Source organism: Streptopelia decaocto, assembly GCF_964273445.1.
Source record: "Streptopelia decaocto genome assembly, chromosome: 5".
Lineage (NCBI taxonomy): Eukaryota > Metazoa > Chordata > Aves > Columbiformes > Columbidae > Streptopelia > Streptopelia decaocto.
In genome coordinates, this window is record NC_138659.1 from 39903328 (window position 1) to 39919843 (window position 16516).

The 16516-nt window shown below is 41.8% G+C and overlaps 1 protein-coding gene across 4 annotated transcripts in view; it reads left to right on the forward strand.

The window, feature by feature from the left end:
• The window catches only part of JMJD1C (jumonji domain containing 1C), a 161857-nt gene extending 146691 nt beyond the window's left edge, over window positions 1–15166 (forward strand). For 3 of the 4 annotated variants that reach the window (XM_082052366.1, XM_082052369.1, XM_082052368.1), the window contains 12 exons: window positions 970–1097; window positions 1277–1490; window positions 1978–2207; window positions 2650–2928; window positions 3304–3472; window positions 3886–3976; window positions 4086–4216; window positions 5345–5467; window positions 6487–6626; window positions 8818–8994; window positions 13793–13924; window positions 14260–15166. In XM_082052366.1, the coding sequence (XP_081908492.1) occupies window positions 970–1097; window positions 1277–1490; window positions 1978–2207; window positions 2650–2928; window positions 3304–3472; window positions 3886–3976; window positions 4086–4216; window positions 5345–5467; window positions 6487–6626; window positions 8818–8994; window positions 13793–13924; window positions 14260–14349 (1904 nt within the window). In that variant the 3' untranslated portion in view covers window positions 14350–15166. The remainder of the gene's footprint in view (window positions 1–969; window positions 1098–1276; window positions 1491–1977; window positions 2208–2649; window positions 2929–3303; window positions 3473–3885; window positions 3977–4085; window positions 4217–5344; window positions 5468–6486; window positions 6627–8817; window positions 8995–13792; window positions 13925–14259) is intronic. The other variant, XM_082052367.1, reaches the window with a different exon arrangement.
• The last annotated feature ends 1350 nt before the right edge of the window (window positions 15167–16516 follow it).

Consider the following 16516-nt stretch of genomic DNA (forward strand, 5'->3'; position numbering starts at 1 on the left):
TCCTACACCCACCCAAAAAAAAAAAAAAAAGAAAAATAGAAATTAATGTGTGGTTTTGGTTGGAGAGCTGGTTGAGCATCTTAAAGCAAAACGCATTGAAGGAGCTTGTGATAATTGAAAAACTAAGCAGTAACCTAAACCTCGCTAAATTTGGAGGTTTTCTTACAGCCAAGTCAGTTTTATGAAGAGGTGCGGTTAGGAGTGGTGGTTGTTAGCGCAGCTTTGCTTGTGATTCTGGCAGCATTGATGCAGAACAGAGAATAGAAAACTCAAATGTGCCCTTAAACTTGTTAAGTAAATTCCCAAGTTATTTTAAGCTGGAAATACAGACGTGCTCATTATTTTGTGGGTTGTTGCATGTTAGTTCAGGTAGAAATGAAGGTTGCTTAGATTCCGTAATTAATTCAAATTGTGACATTCTCCAGAACAGGTTCCAGACTGAAACTGGTTTTAATTTTAAATTGTGAAGTGAACCACTCATCTGGAAACAGCACAGTGAAGGCTGCCTACATAACCTCAGTTTTGTTCTTCTGTGCCTACCCATTGCCAAACAGCCTTAAATTACATGACGACGTACTAATTTTTTTGTCAAGACATAGCTCACTTCAGTCTAATTTGACGGTTTTATTAAATGAAGCAGTGATGAACCCGTTGAACAATGAGGAGATAATAATGAATGGCTGGCTGGCTTGGTGTGTGCCATGCAATGGGAATGCAGAGCAAAAGTTAGATTATTCAGAAGAGTAGCATGCAATTATTTAATTAAAGACTTTGTCTCTTTCTGCATAAGCTTTAAGGTAAACTGGGCAGTCCTTCTATAGTATTCTTGAGTGATAAGTTTAGCTTTTTTAATAGTTTAAATTTTAAAAAGGTTTGGAGATAGCATTTTAGCATCACGGTGTGTATTTTAAAGAGGCTCACGAAATGATTGAGAGGTGGTGATTGATGGTGTTCTTAATTGTCTCCTAGTTTTGACAGATCTTCTAGATGCTATGCACAATATTAGAGAAAAATTTGAAATTAAATCCCATTGTCAGTGTACCAGCAAGCAGAGCACACAAGCTGGCAAGCTCCCCGCACTGAATGGCGTATCTCAGGTGAGTCGAAAATGTGTCCATACATGGCAGCTTGCTCAGGTGTTCCAATTCCTGTGGATTTTTATATTTTGGTAGTACCAGTTGCATTTTAGTTTGCATATACAATGGTTAAATGCTAGCCTTGTCTTTGGAATACATTAAAGCAAAGTTCGAGACCTAAAAATAAATGTTCTTCACAGGTTTTGCAGAATGTCCTTAACCACAGTAATAAGATTTCTCTGTGCCTGCCCGAGTCTCAGCAGCAGAACACTCCTCAAAAGTCTGAGGCAAACGGGAACACGAGTCCGAGGAGCGATGTGAGCACAGACAGCAAGTCAACGCCGCCCGAGTCCCAGTCCCCGCTGCACTGGTTAGCCGATCTTGCAGAGCAGAAAGCCAGAGAAGAAAAGAAAGGTATTTGTTTGAAACTGTTATATTATGCCCATGACTTTGGGGGTGCCAGTGATAACACAATTGAATTAATGAGGGAGATTCACACAGTTTTCAGTTCAGCAAAAACCAAAGGTGATGTTCTTTTTGCCCTTTAATTTTAATCTTGAAGCTGCAATGCCTTCTCCTGGTGGCATCAGAACCTGTTACCAAACGAGCCACTAATGGAACACACGCGTGATGTGGCACTGTTCCCAGCTACAGCATCTCTCGTTTGTGACAGGTGCTCACTTAGCTGCATGTCTGAGATGCTGAGGAAGGCATTGTCACAGTCACACTCTTTGACTGCATTTTGAAGGATCTAGTTCATCCTCTGGTGTGTTTTCAGGTGAATAAAGCACTAGTGCTACAGTATGTTACCGCCACTATAAAACGCAGGATGCTGGTGCTGTTCCTATGTCTGCATCGTGATACAGCGGTGAAAACTGTCATTTTTTTACTTTTGTTTTAGAGAATAAAGAATGTCCTTCTGGAAAACATTCAAAAGAAGAGAAAGACCAGGATAATTTAGAGTCCCAAAACTGTAAAAACTCCCCTCCTTCATCCCAGAACAACGAGCAGGGCTCAACCTTACGAGATTTATTAACTACAACAGCCGGCAAGCTGCGTCTAGGTTCTACAGATGCTGGTATTGCTTTTGCTCCCGTTTACTCGACAGGAACAGCAGTAAGTGTTTACAAGGCACGTGGGTTTTATATCAGGTTTTGAAAATCTCTATCATTTGTTTTGGTACCTTGTAGTTAGAGCAGTTCGATAGCTGTATTGCTCTACATACTCATTAATCATTAAAACTTTATATGCACACACGCATTTGCGTTAACATTTTATTTATTTTCTTATATATACAGTGATAATTGATGCATACTATGAAGAAAATGTCTGTGAAGTTAGATAAAGCCTTAACCTGACAAAGTAAAGGAAGATTGCAATATATTGAGTTTTGTAGTAACTGTATATTTCTGACTTTTTCCATGTAAGAATGCATGTGATTTCCTACAAAGGAAGCAGATAACTGCAAGCTGCTATTTAGTAGTGAAATGCTGTCATTCTACTGCAAAAGAAATTGCATTATTTTTATTTGCTTTTACATTGCTTAAGCATACATTTGTTTGTTTTCTAATAGAGTGGCAAGAGTGGAAGGACTATGCCAAACATTCTTGATGACATAATTGCTTCAGTAGTGGAAAACAAGATCCCACCAAACAGAGCACCAAAGATAAATGTAAAATCTGAAATAAAAGATGAGCCAAAGGATGACAGAAAATGTGTTCAGGATGACAGCAGTAAACTGTACAGTGATATTCAGTATTCGTGGATCTGTGATAAGCACGTTTTGTGGCTCAGAGACCATAAAAACAACAACAACTGGAAGCTGTTCAAAGAGTGCTGGAAGCAGGGCAGGGTGGGTACTGAGCGCTCGGGCTGTGGAGTGAACTTCAGATGGACTCTGGGGAGTCGTGTTAAAGGACAAATTCTGACAATGTATAATTAGTGGGCAAAAGCTTGTCAGGTGCAGCCCACACAGGAACCTTGTGTAGTTTGAACTTCAGTTAACTTCTGATGATAAATAAGAAATAACTGTTATGGTGATTCAGATTCCAGAAGGTGTGTGTAGGACATGCCAGGTGTGGTTGCTGTTGGAGGAAGTGTTAACAGCTCCGTAGGGCTGAGGTCTTCAGGGTGTGTTTCAGATGTATTTGTGCTTGTTTAATTGAAGGATGTGTTTACTTGAGAAAGGGTAAGTATTGATTTATTTTTATTTTGTTTGTTTTTACAGCCTGTGTTAGTGTCCGGTATGCATAAGAAAATGAACTTCAGCCTATGGAAAGCTGAGTCAATTAGTCTAGATTTTGGAAACCAGCAAGCTGATATCTTGAATTGCAAAGACAGTATTATTTCAAACACCAACGTCAAAGAATTCTGGGATGGTTTTGAAGATGTTTCAAGTACGTTACCTTAAATGTATTATTGCATTGATTCTGAACATGCTCAGTGTTAGAAACTGCAGTTAAAAATATTTTTTTATGGATCTTGAGGCTTCAAAGAAACTTTAATTTTAAAAGAAAGCTCTAGGTAATCTGTTCCCAGAGAATGTGATGGGAACTTGTATTTTTGTACCTTTGCAGAATTAAAGATGCGCTATATACTTGTGAGGTCTGACTAAGAAACCAAACAAATGTCATTGTTCCTCAACTAGTTGAATTTGGTTTGTATCATTCTTGAGTCTTAAAATTAATTTTCTCCTGTGTGATGGATGAAATCTTTATAGACAGGTTAAGAGTTTGGTTATATGTTTTAGCTGAATAAAATAAAACACCTACAGTGTATGAGTTCTTAGTAATTTCTGTGTTACTTGCAGAACGGCAGAAAATAAAAAATGGGGAAACAGCTCTACTAAAACTGAAAGACTGGCCTTCTGGTGAAGATTTCAAGGCTATGATGCCAGCAAGGTATTGGGTTCAATATTAGACATTCTTAAGTCAATCTCCATGTTGCTTTGGGTTTTTTTTGTCTGTGTAATGACACAAATTCAGTTACATTCTTCTTTCTCTCCTCCAGATACGAGGATTTATTAAAAAGTTTACCCTTGCCTGAATACTGTAGTCCAGAAGGAAAACTAAACTTGGCTTCTCATCTGCCAGGATTTTTTGTCCGTCCAGATTTGGGACCCAGGCTCTGCAGTGCGTATGGTGAGTGTGCCTTAGTGCAGCCGTTTCCTCTGCCCTTAGAAGTGCAGAATATCACACATTACAGTGTTGGGCTTGCTTGGAGGATAATTGTTCACTGAGTGTAGGAGAAATACTCGACTGACTTGCCCATCAACAGTACATGCACCTCCAGCATGAGAGTTTACTGGCTTCTGCGTTTCTTGCTCTCTTGTGCTGTTACAGTCTTACGGAGCATGTAAGTGGTTAGGTACTTTTGCACAAAGACAAATCCCATCTTTAATTAATCTCTGTGACAAAATGCCTCATGAAATATTACTGTGTTCATAATTCTGGTAATAAATAAATCTCAGCATATTTCTTTGTAGTTGTATGCTGTACACTCAAAAACCTGTTTAGAAAAGGTCGTTTCCCTGAGACCTTTTCCAGCTGCTTCTTTTTCAAACAGTTTTGTTCAATTCTGTTTTACAAATTGTTGTAATAGGACAAGAAATTAGTTCTAACTTGTGTCATGATGGCTTTGGTTTAAAAAGTTCTCCAGATGTCCTTTGAAATAAACATGTTAATGATAGTGATCAAGGCATGGGCCTGAAGAACTGAATCATTAATGACACTTTAACACTGCTGCAAGGCTCACTGTTCTGAAATATCCTTTTGACTTAAGCATGTATGTTTTTACCTTTTAGAACTAAAATTAATTTTCCTCTTTGCTTGGGGATTTCTTAAGAACTCTGCTTACAACCGTGCATTAAAATGATACGCTTGATTTGATAACCCTCTGTATTCATTGTTCTTATATTCTGCCCTGACCAACCTGAAAGGCTGGGAAGGAACATAGTGGTCAGGAAATACCTTTGATTATTCTGCTGAAATGTGTTTTGTTCTGACACAGCTGCTGCACAGGGACAGTTACCTGGGCTAAGAGATATCTCAGGGTCTCTGTTAAAGTAACATTTTCTCGTTTAGCAAGTGAAAAAAAGCATCTTTGTAGTTTGAATATCTCAGTATTTTCATATTAAAGGCTGTCTGTACATAAAATGCTTTTCTGTGATTCTTAGTGTACCTTCAGAAATTTCTTCTCAGCTGTTGCACGTTTCTGTTTGAAGGTGAATATGCAACACAATAAATCTTAATTTTCACCTTGTAACATAGGTGTGGCTGCTACTAAAGACCATGATATAGGAACCACAAATCTCCATATTGAAGTTTCTGATGTTGTGAACATCCTTGTTTATGTTGGCATAGCGAAAGGAAATGGAGTACTTTCCAAATCAGGTAAATCTCACACCTTGAGAGAGGTGTAGAGGCACTGAATGATCTGCTGCTTTTAAAACTGACACTGTTCTTCTGAGGCAGATGAAAGGTATCCATAAGTACTTGCTTAAACCTGGGAGATTCTTTGTTTCAAGAATTTGCAGATGCACTAATTCTGCATAAAATATGCTGCGGTTCATGAGTTATGAAATGATATTTCAAAGTCTTTTCACTTTTTTTGCCGTTGCCTATAATTGATCCCCCATTCCTGTGCTGGGGCTGGCAGAGCTAATGAAAGTGCGGGGTGAAGGATTTTCTCTGGAAGCTGTGGCAGTTCTAACAATTATGTCAGGATGATGTATTTGCCAAACCTTCTGTTTATTCTGCTCCCTCTGGACGTGCTGCGTTTGCTCTATTGAATTTGGACTGCAATGTAATTTTTCAGCACCAGAGAGCTTAAATTGGTGTATGTTTGGCGTCTGTATGAGGTTTATTGCTCATGTGGAAGTCTTTAAATCACTGAAATAGTTTTGTTTCTTTCCCCATATTCTTTTGTCCTCTTATTCCATAATCAGCAAATGTAGATTTTGGGGTATGACTAATAGAGCTGCAGTAAGGTTTGCTGTCTTTTATTTGCTTTGTTTTCACTTGCGTATGCGCTGAGTTAATAACAGCAAAACCTGAGTGTATTGGGAGAGCTCGAGCATCTTGGCGACCTGCTGCAAACAGCACACAGAACGCAGCTTTTGCTGACTGCAGGAAAATACCTTTTCCATATTTTGATTTTTTGATGCCAGCCCTGCTTGTTTATTTCAAGTAGGAGAATGTGTTCTATCAAACTCAAGCAAGTGCTGTTTTTAAGGTCTTTATGGCATTCATGTTCTACTAATTAGAAACAGAGAACAAAAAATCACCTGGGGGCTTTTGTTGTATTGAGCAAACTTTTTATCTGTCAGTCTCACACAGAAATACAGAAAGAAGGTGTTTATTTTAAGTTTTTCCTCTGTCTCACTTTAAAAAAAATTTTTGTTGGATTTTAGGAGTTCTGAAGAAGTTTGAAGAGGAAGATTTGGATGATCTTTTAAGGAAGCGGTTGAAAGATTCAAGTGAATTACCTGGTGCTTTATGGCACATTTATGCTGGCAAAGATGCTGACAAGATAAGGGAGTTTCTGCAAAAGGTTAGATTTTTATAGTCCATATTTTCCAAATATCATCTAAGTAACTGGTAAATCAAAGGGGGCTGGCAAAACCCACAAATGCCACTGCTATGCGTAAGGAATGTAGGGAAGCAAAATTCTTTACAGCACATAAAATAAATAATTATTGACCTGCTACATCATCAACAAAATCTGTAACGTGGTGGGTGTTCACTTCTTAGGATTTACGGGTAGCCTGCGAACTCATGGGTGCACGGAGAGCCATTCTGGTCCTTCTCTAATACAAAGGATAATTTGTAGGGTAATGTTTTTCTGTCACTGATCCATTCTTGCATTTCCAGATGCTGAAATTCTTGAGAATAGTCTCATGCAAAAACCTCTGACCTTGCAACCCAGCAGCCACTGATGTTCCCAGGGGCTCTGTGGCACGTCCATTGGCTCAGAGCATGTCTTGGCTCTTAGTGAAGATGCAGTGGTGTGGGATAACGTCCCAAGGGCAGCAGACTTCTTCAGTCTTAGCTACAGTGCAGATCTTCCTTCAGCAGCATGTGATGAGCAAGTTCAAGCCACGTCAGAACCTTTCAGGCTGTTGCTAGAGCACAAAGAGTGAATATCCACTATTAGGCCATTGATTGTCTTCAGTGTCATTAAATTCAGAGTTACCATCTTGGAAGCAGTTTCGTGTGTCCTGTCTTCAGCATGTTTTCAAGTTCTAGAAGACAGTCTTGAGAGACAGCATAGAAGTACCAAAATATCACTGCAGTGATTGCTTGGAGAAAATAAGTCTTCACTATCTTCTACTGTGGGGAAAACATCAGAAGAGTTTTAACTGGCTGTGGGTTCCATTACCAGCTGGAGGCCAAGGGCTGTGCTGCCAGCAGGGAGAGCCTGCGCAATGGAGCAGTGAAGGTTCTCTTGGACAATCACACAGTGTTTCAGTCCCGGGGCAGCTGAACCCTGGGGAAAAATGAGCACTAGCAGATAAAATACAGCTAATTCCAGGAGATTGTGAAATATAGAGTGAGACTTTTTCTGTTCATTCAGAAAACAGATGCTAGTGAAGTAGATGGTGGCTCTTAAGTCTGGAAGTGAGAGTTGTGAGCAAAATCAGGAATGCAAGGGAATAGGTGGATGATGAGTATTAGTCAGCAGTTAAAGGATATTGTAAAACTCTTGAGTAGCAGGTTTAGAACAGAAGCACTTAAGACACTGTGTATTTAAGTTTGTCGTTTGCTGCCACAGCTTACAATGGTATCCAAAATGAATTGTGTACCGCCTTGTATTTTGGTGCGGTGGTGTTTTTGAAAGACTGAATCAGAGAATAATTGATGACTAGACCTTAGGACCACTTTGCCTGCTGGTAAGAGATAACGTCTCAGTATCTTGCTAGTACAGAAGGTGATAATATACAAGAACAGTTTCAAGCCATGCATCACACAATTAAGTACATTTAATGTCAATATGAAGAAAAATCTGGGTTTAATGAGATAATTATCTCCTGAGTCATGACAGATGGATTGGATATGTGGTTTTTATCTTTAGTCATTGATTAATTAGGAATTGATTAAGGGTTATATTTGTTCCCCTGTGGTTAACTTAATGAGAAATGGTTGTTGCAATTAAGTCTATGACTGTTGGAAACTATTTTTTCCTATGTCCATCATTTTCAAATTCCTTGATGGGATAGCAGGAAAATAACTTATCTCAGGTGGTTGAGATTGGAAGGGGACCTTGTGGGGTCCTTTTGTCCTGCTCTGTGCTCCAGCAGAGTTGCCTAGAGCAGGTTGCCCAGGACCGCGTGTCTCTGAGTTGTATCTGCTGCTTTTTCCTGAGCTGCGGTTGTGGTGTTGAGTGTCTGTGTTGAAACTGAAGGTTATCAGCTTAAAGGAGCTGGCAGTGTAGGAACTCTTGAGGTCAGATTTTATTTTCTTGATGAAAGAAGTCACAGAGAGAGCATGGTGCTTATTAATTGATTATTGTGCCGAGTTCTTTAAAGTTCTGCAGTTCAGAGTAGGAATTCTGCAAGTGTCTTCAGCTCAGTGAGACTTCCCAGTTCATTTGAGGTTCTTTTCAGTCTCTAACTAACATTCTTACTTGGCTATTGATTGGGAACAAAGTAGTGTTGCTTCCTAAGTTAGGTATAATAACAACTTATCAGCAAGAGATTTCAGCTTCTCTTGAAAGTGACTTGGGATCTTTTTTGTACTTACAGATAGCAAAAGAGCAAGGCTTAGAAGTTTTACCAGAGCACGATCCAATACGTGATCAGAGCTGGTACGTGAACAAAAAACTTCGCCAAAGACTTCTCGAAGAATACGGAGTAAAAACCTGTACAGTTATTCAGTTTCTTGGTGATGCTATTATTCTACCAGCAGGAGCACTTCATCAGGTAATGTACAGCTGTTTAAAGATACACAGGATTAAATAACATAAATACAGTGAAATAACATGTTTTCAAAGACATAACTACATCTGTACTCAAATTAGATTTTATTTTCTTACTGGTAGTTGGTGGTGTATAGGAATGTATAAGGTACGTCTGCTTGTATAGATGACTAGCCAGTACTGACATACACCAACCGGAATGCTTGAAACGATACTGTTCCTTTTTTCCTTTAAAAAGAAAAACGAGCAGAGTATTATTAACCTCTTTTTTTCCACTTTTCATTCCATTAGCAAGTTTCTAAATAAACTGGTGTTAGTTATGGCAAAGTCAGGTTAGTATTTTGTTACTGTTGTTGTTCTAAACCAAAAGTTCACCCCAGAGGGCTGGGAGAGCAACCCAAGCAGCTGAAAATACCCAGATGTCCGATGTCATCCGTTTTGTCTTCTGCTGTGGGAGAATTGTAGAGGCAGTTTGGGTGTGACAAGATGTTTCTGTAACAGGATTTGGAGGTGGTTTTCCTGCTCCACATGAAGTTCCTTTTTACACAGAAGGTACTTCAATCAGCAGGAGTCATCACTGTCCCTTCAGCAGCCTTCCCGGCTGTCACCACCTTTGCAGCAGCTGGGCTGCTTTAATTCTTAGTTATGTATGAAAAAGTACTGCCAGTAGGGCAGTTCAGGAGAAGCAGCGTGGATTTGTGTGGCAAGCTTCAGTCCTTTCCTAGCATGTGGAGTTTGTTACTTCATTTTGTTTGGTGGTGGTTTGGTTTTGTTTGTTTCCCTCACAGTTTGCAAACTCCATGGTGAAAAGAGGAGGAAAACACAGTTGTTTAGACATGATTTTGAGACGGTTCTAGATTGACTTATTTCTTCACTCTATGAACCTTTTCCTGTTCCAACAGGAACTGGAGCCTGGTTTCTCGCTGCCTTGCCAGCTGTCAGGCACTACTAATGAGGTAGCTGACTATCGAGGAATGAGGAGCATCCCCACCCTGCAGCAGGGGTTGTAAACCAGCTCGCTGCTAAAGACTTATCATTGATCTCCACCCGGGTGCAAGTGAGGCCAGGCCCTTCTGAAGAAGATATCATTTGGTTTCTGATCCTGGAGATTACCTTCCAGACGCTGCTTCTTCTGGGCAGAGAGGAAGCAATGGCTTTACTGGGTCACCATGACCAGGGCAGCAGTGTTTTATCTGTGGAAGAAAAATGACTGGGTTGTAGTGATGACAGATGTCGTGTCCCTGGTCTGTCTGCTGGCTGTGTCACTTGCTGGGGCACTGGAAGCAGCAGTACCTTACGCAGACTAGACTCCTATGTCAGTCTTTAGATGGGTTTCACATGATGGTATGTTAAGCCCAGGTGAACAAATTTGCCCTGTACCGTGTTTCCAGGGCTTCGCATTGCTTCACAAAGGTGAAGGAACATCTGGCACTGATGTTGTTATCAGCTCCTGTTAGGCTGGAGCAGTTAGGACTCCCGGGGTTGGGAAGGTTTGTATTGCATCCTCCAGTAACCTTACTCTGATCTCTGAAAACATGGGAGATATCCCAGACACAAGAGGGGAAAGGGAACCCACAGAAAGTAACAAACACACTAGGAAATTTATCTTATATAGCACATGGCATCATATAAAGGCATACAGAAATAAAACACAAAGTAGTGAGACTGGTCCATGCTTCCCTGCAGTTCATAGGTTTAAGGACCAAAAATAAAACCACTCTTATCTTTATCTCCACGGCTTTAAACTCCAGATTGCTTTTGAAGTGGTAATGTTCTAGCTTCTGGCACCAAGGAGTTAATAATACAGTGTTTTTAAATCTTAGTGGGTGAAGCTGAGAACCTTTTCATCTTCAGTAAGAAGTTCCTGTGAATCTGCCACGTAGGAGGAAATGAAAGCATCATGTTCTTTCATGTAGGTGTATAGTACTCTATATAGAGATGCATAAATACTGACCCTAGGGATCAGCACCAACACTTCATATATACAAAGCACATTTAAACGCTTAAAAATAAGTCTGAACGAGAATGCATACCAGGTTAAGTTTACACGTTAAGTGTTTCAGATTTACATATACATTATGAATTTTTAAAAAGTGGATGAGAGTTGTTACTAAATTTGGAGGTAAATTAACTTTTATTTTAATGTGCTCACTGGTAGTGTTGTGGAGCAGAGGAAATGAGGCTGAGGGCTGGAGCTGGGGAGCAGCCCGGCTGCCGGTGCTCACTGCAGTGCCGCTCAGACGCTGCCATCCTGGAGCCGGTTAGGACTCTGGTCACACTGCTGCTTCTGATGTGCTGGTCTAGTATTTTACTGCTCTAACATGGAGGGGGTTCTGTGTGTTGCTTCTCTTTTATTATTTCCCATGTTTCCCCCTCCTCCCTTTGTACTTGCAGCCAGCAGTCACATCCCCCTTGTGATCATTTCAGCAGGCAAAGCCAGGCTGTTTGGTGCCGGGGTGGAGGGAGAGCATCTCCTGTGAGCTGTGACGGTCGGAGTAGCCTGGTTGGTAGCTCTTGCGGAGGGAATTGCTCTCCTGGGGGTGAACTATCAGTAGGCACAGTGTTGGATTGATCTCCTCTGCAGATGCTTCCCTGAATGTACTGTGGGTGATGCATTGTGGGGTTGTATCTCCTTTCTTCTCGGCTGTATGAGTAGGGGAGCACAGAAGTGTCCCTATTTGCTCACGTCTGGGCCTTGTTCTCTCTCTGGTACTTCCAACAAGGAGCCCTCAGCTCTCCTTGGAAACTTGCCCAGCTAAAAAAAGCTTGTTTGTTTCTGTTCTTTTTGAATGATTTGTTGTTTTTGATGCTCTGCTGTGGGGTCACCCTGTGTGACTGTCCTCTGGGGATGACCCCCCTAGTTTTCATTTAGTGACTCTTATCCAAATTTGTAAAATAGTTTAGTGATCAATTAAAAGATAGAAATACTTGAGCTGGTGATTAAAACATGTTGCTCAGGCTACATGCAAAAGTTCTTCATAGCAGAACAGGTAATTACAATGTTTTTTGTAGTGGTGTTGTCTTGATTTAACAGCAGGATTCTATATTGTGAAATAACCTGCTGGAGGTAATGTGACATGCCAGCGATGCTCTGATAGGGATGTAGGATGAAGGTGCGGGAGCTGCGGTGGAGAGCTGCATGCTGGCCCCGCAGGACACAAGGACAGGAGGGAGCGGCTGTGTGGCCGTGGCCCTTTCCTCCCTTCTGCGATGCTGCTGCTGTCTGCTGGGCCCTGCGCTGGGGAGCAGCTGTTCTGCGCTTCAGCTGGGACCGGCGCAGTCACAGGAGCGCTGAGTCCTCATCCCTGAACCTCCGGGGAATCTCGCTGAACATATTTATTGGTGTGTGTCATTGTATCAGCTTGGATCATAAATATTATAAATAGGAGTGCCTGTGGGCTGTCAGCAGGGCATTCCCATGGTGAGTACCAGACCTGTCAGGTAAAATCTGTCTTCCCCCAAAGACTCGCACGCTGATCAGACAGGCCCTGGAAGGGAAGGAGGTTTAAGGTGCAGCAGAACAAACGATCTGAGGGCAATAAATATTGCTGGTCCTGCAATGGAGAGAGAAGAGAGGGCATCAATAAAACCTTGTCTGGGTGAGGAGGAAGTGAAAGAGCAGTGTGGGATTTGCATGGGGTGGAAAGGCAAACAGGGGCAGGTAAAGACTTGAGAAGGGTGAGAAGCCTGCGAGGGAAGAGAGGGGGCTGGAGCCGGCAGCTTGGCTGCGCTGTGCAGACGCTTCAGCCGAAGCTCTAGGAAATTCCCGAGCAGCAGCAGGAGCCTCACAGTGGTGCTTGTGCAGCTGTTTCCTCGCTCCTGGCGCTCTGCTGTTTGCAAATAGTGTGGCATCAACAAACCCTCTTCCTCTCTGGAATGGCTGCTTTGCTGGTTAATGCGCAGGAGGGAGCGGCACTGCTCTGTCCTTGATGATTACGAGGCTGGAGAAACCCCACGTACAACACCGGCACTGAGCTGGGATCACCTCTGGGATTTCACCTGTGAAGGGGCAGGCTAACCTTGTAAAATCAGACTTGGGCAGTGGTTTTGAAGAAAAAAACCAATTCTTAAATGAAGTGCTGTGTCCTCAACTGTGGAGGCCATGAAGGTTTCTTTGAGTGTCGGGTATCAAAATGGAAATTTTAGAGTATGCAGTAAAGAAACTCTAGATTTTGTTAGGCTCGAGTTTAAAATATGCAGATCTTCATCAGCACTGAGCAGGGTGGGAGTGTTTGTTTGCTGGGATGGCAAAGGCCTCCCTGCCCCCAGGCTTTCATAAGTTTGCGGAACTGATGTTGCACGACGTCATGAGCAGTTAGAATTTGGGAAAACGAGGTTTTTGACATGCTGAAGAAACAGTGTCGTTTGTAAAGGTTTTGGGGGGAAAGCCTGATGCTGTGTGTCTCTGAAGAGGACAAACAGGAGCTGCTGGTGGTCAGGTCACAAGCAGCAGGTGGCCCGAGGAGGCGGGGCCTGCGGGACGGCTGGGGTCCCTCCGTGCTGGTGTGGGGTGGCTGTGCCGCGGCGTCAGACTGTGGAGTCATGTCAGAGCTGACCGCGGGAAGACACACCAGAGCACAGGCAGATGTGCATTGTTCAGCCTGTGTGTACCTTTTGCCAGAAGCTAACTTAGATAAATCAAATATGCTTAATTACTCTCTGCGTAAAGTGTATGAAGACGCCCTTTCGTCTGATAAGCCTGTGGTTTAAGACATCTCGAGGCCCACTCGTTTCTCAGGTATCTCTGCCAAAGAAGAACCCCCAAATACTAATTATCACTCTCTTCTTGTTTCTTTGGATAGGTGCAAAATTTTCACAGCTGCGTTCAAGTAACTGAGGACTTTGTGTCTCCAGAACATCTTGTACAGTCATTTCACTTAACGCAGGAGCTGAGGCTGTCAAAGGAAGAAATCAATTATGATGATAAACTGCAGGTAGGAAATGAATTCTGCTCTGGAAGCTGTTGCGAGGCCGGGCGTGCTGGGGCTCATTGGGATGCCGAGCGGTGCGTGGAGCTACTTCCTCGCTGCTGTTCACACAGAATAACAATGAGCAGCAGCCTGAACGGCAGGGCTGTGCAGGGCTCGAGTTGCTGGCTTTATTTATTTCATGTTACATTTTAGAATGTGTAAAAAGGTGTTTCCTTTTGCACTGCCTTGGCTGTACCTGTCCTTTTTTCCATCCGCTACTTAGGGCTCTGTCCTAAAGCCAGGTATTTTGAAAGTTTCTCAGTCATAGGTCTTACTAAAACATGTCTGATGTCTTGCAGGTTAAAAATATCTTGTATCATGCAGTTAAAGAAATGGTGAGAGCTTTGAAGATTCATGAAGGCGAAATGGAAGACATGGATGAAAACTAAGCACGCTCTGCTTTTCTGTGTTAACATCAAATGGAGGTTATTTTTTCTGATCTATGAACAGTATGCACACTAATTTAAGCTTCACAAACCATCGGTGCCAAGAAAACATCCTCATAGTATTTACTTGTTAATGACACTGCAACGGTAGAGCTTCATATCACAGCCACTGTGATGACATGTTAGACTTGCAAACAGTTCCGCAGCGTTCTGCTGTCCTGTATTATAATGTACATGAAGTTTGTGAAATGTCAAAGATTTAAGATGATGTATTTATTTTTGGAAAAAAACAAACGACAAAGTTCTATGCTATATTGTTGATCAAATGTAAATGTGACTTGTACAGTTTGCTAAAATAATTCCGATATTTTTCACTACATTGAGACAGTTACTGTGAGAGTAGGACACAACACCAGCTATTGCCTGCATTTGGGATCTTGCTGAGTCCGCACAGCAGTCATGTCATAATCTGAAAATTACTGCCAAATAATTGTAAACTTTGTAAAATATGAAGTATATAAAGTAGATATTAAATACAGACACTTCAGTATTTTATTGAAGCTATTCAGTGTACAATTAAACGTTTTCAAAAGGTGTAATTTATTTAAAAATTGTCTCATTTTGGTAAAATTTATGTGAACTTTTAAAGCTAAATATTAAACTTAATATGCTATGTAAATATATACATATATACATTCAATGATGTATTTTTTTAAAACATTGGCTTGCTTTAATTTGTTAAAAGTGCAAGTGTTACACATGCTTTGTACATTGAAGTTGAAAGGGGTTTTACATTTTCCATTAAAATGACTTTATCAAATGTTGTCTCCTGGTGTTTGTTCCGCAGGGGTGTGTGTGTTGTTTGTGCTGCGGTTCCCGGGCGCCGCTCTGCCCTCTCCGGGCCTGAGACTGAACTGCACACGCAGGCGGCTGAGCCACAAAGAGCCTCTCGTCAGAATCGAACAATTCCAGCAGCGCTTCTGTTCTGGTTTTAATAATCCAACACTTACGTGGGGCAAAGGGGGAAAGGAATTTCTGTAGAACAATTTTTTATAGCGTCTTGGCTCTTCACAGTTCAAGTCATACAGCAAAATAATGGATTTAAAAAAAAAATTGTATCTGTTTCTATTTAATAATGATAAATGTTAGGCAGTTGAGCAGAATTCCAGCTCTTGGAGTCAGTTTGAAAAGTGTACATGGATTTAAATTATTAAAATTGCCTACATTTCCAATGAGTGAATTTTAGTCTTAAGTCTAAATATTCCCCCTGAGTTGAGAGGTACTTCTAACAGTTGTAAAACTTGTTGAGGCTGCTGAACTTTGCATTCCTGCTGCAGATGCCATATCCCCGTTGTTTTTTCCATCACAAAGAGCAGTTGTTGAGGCCGGGGCTGTGGCTGTACCACAGCTCGCTCCCTGTGCTGGGCGTCCCCGTAGTCAGTTTGGTTACTAGAGTTTATCTATAGTAAATCGTTATGCTAGTTACACCATGTGTGCAGTTTTAAGAATTTGTGGTTGATGTGTCTGGATTTGCAATACATAAAACCACAACCTGATGCATTTTGCAAACAGCTTTGGGAATTGGCGCGGGTGGGACGGCCTCATGAACTGCCTGCAACAATGACACAGTGTCCCTCGGGTGAGGAAGGAAAACGTGGCGCAAGCTGAGCGTGGCGGGAGCGCCGCAAAGCACTTGTCACTCAGGCTCCGCAAGTCACGTGCGTTAGCAGAGCACAAGAAATTGTTACAGGTAACAGCTACTCCAAATATTGCTAAATGAGGCAAAAAAAAATCTCTGGTGTTTTTTCGGTTTTGTTTGGTTTTTGTTGTTCTTTGGTTTTGTTTTATACTTACTGTACCAAATTCAGTGATTTCTGGCTGTGTGAGGATGAAGCGGAGCTCCTGGCTCCCCGGGCAATGGGAGCAGCAGTGGGGCTGCCTTGCGCTCACTGCCAGCACCACCCCAGATTTTCACAGACCTCTGAGACTGCACAGGGGTTTGTGGGAGCTGGTTTGTTTCCAGGTTAGTTTCCCCCCTCGACCATTTCCCTGTTCCGTGAGGCATTAATGGGCATATTTTTCCTGTCTTCTGGTCTACAGTCTCAACTATTGTTAATACAGCTGAAAGTATCTGATGAGATCGGCTGAAGCTGTTTGAGTGCAGGAAGAC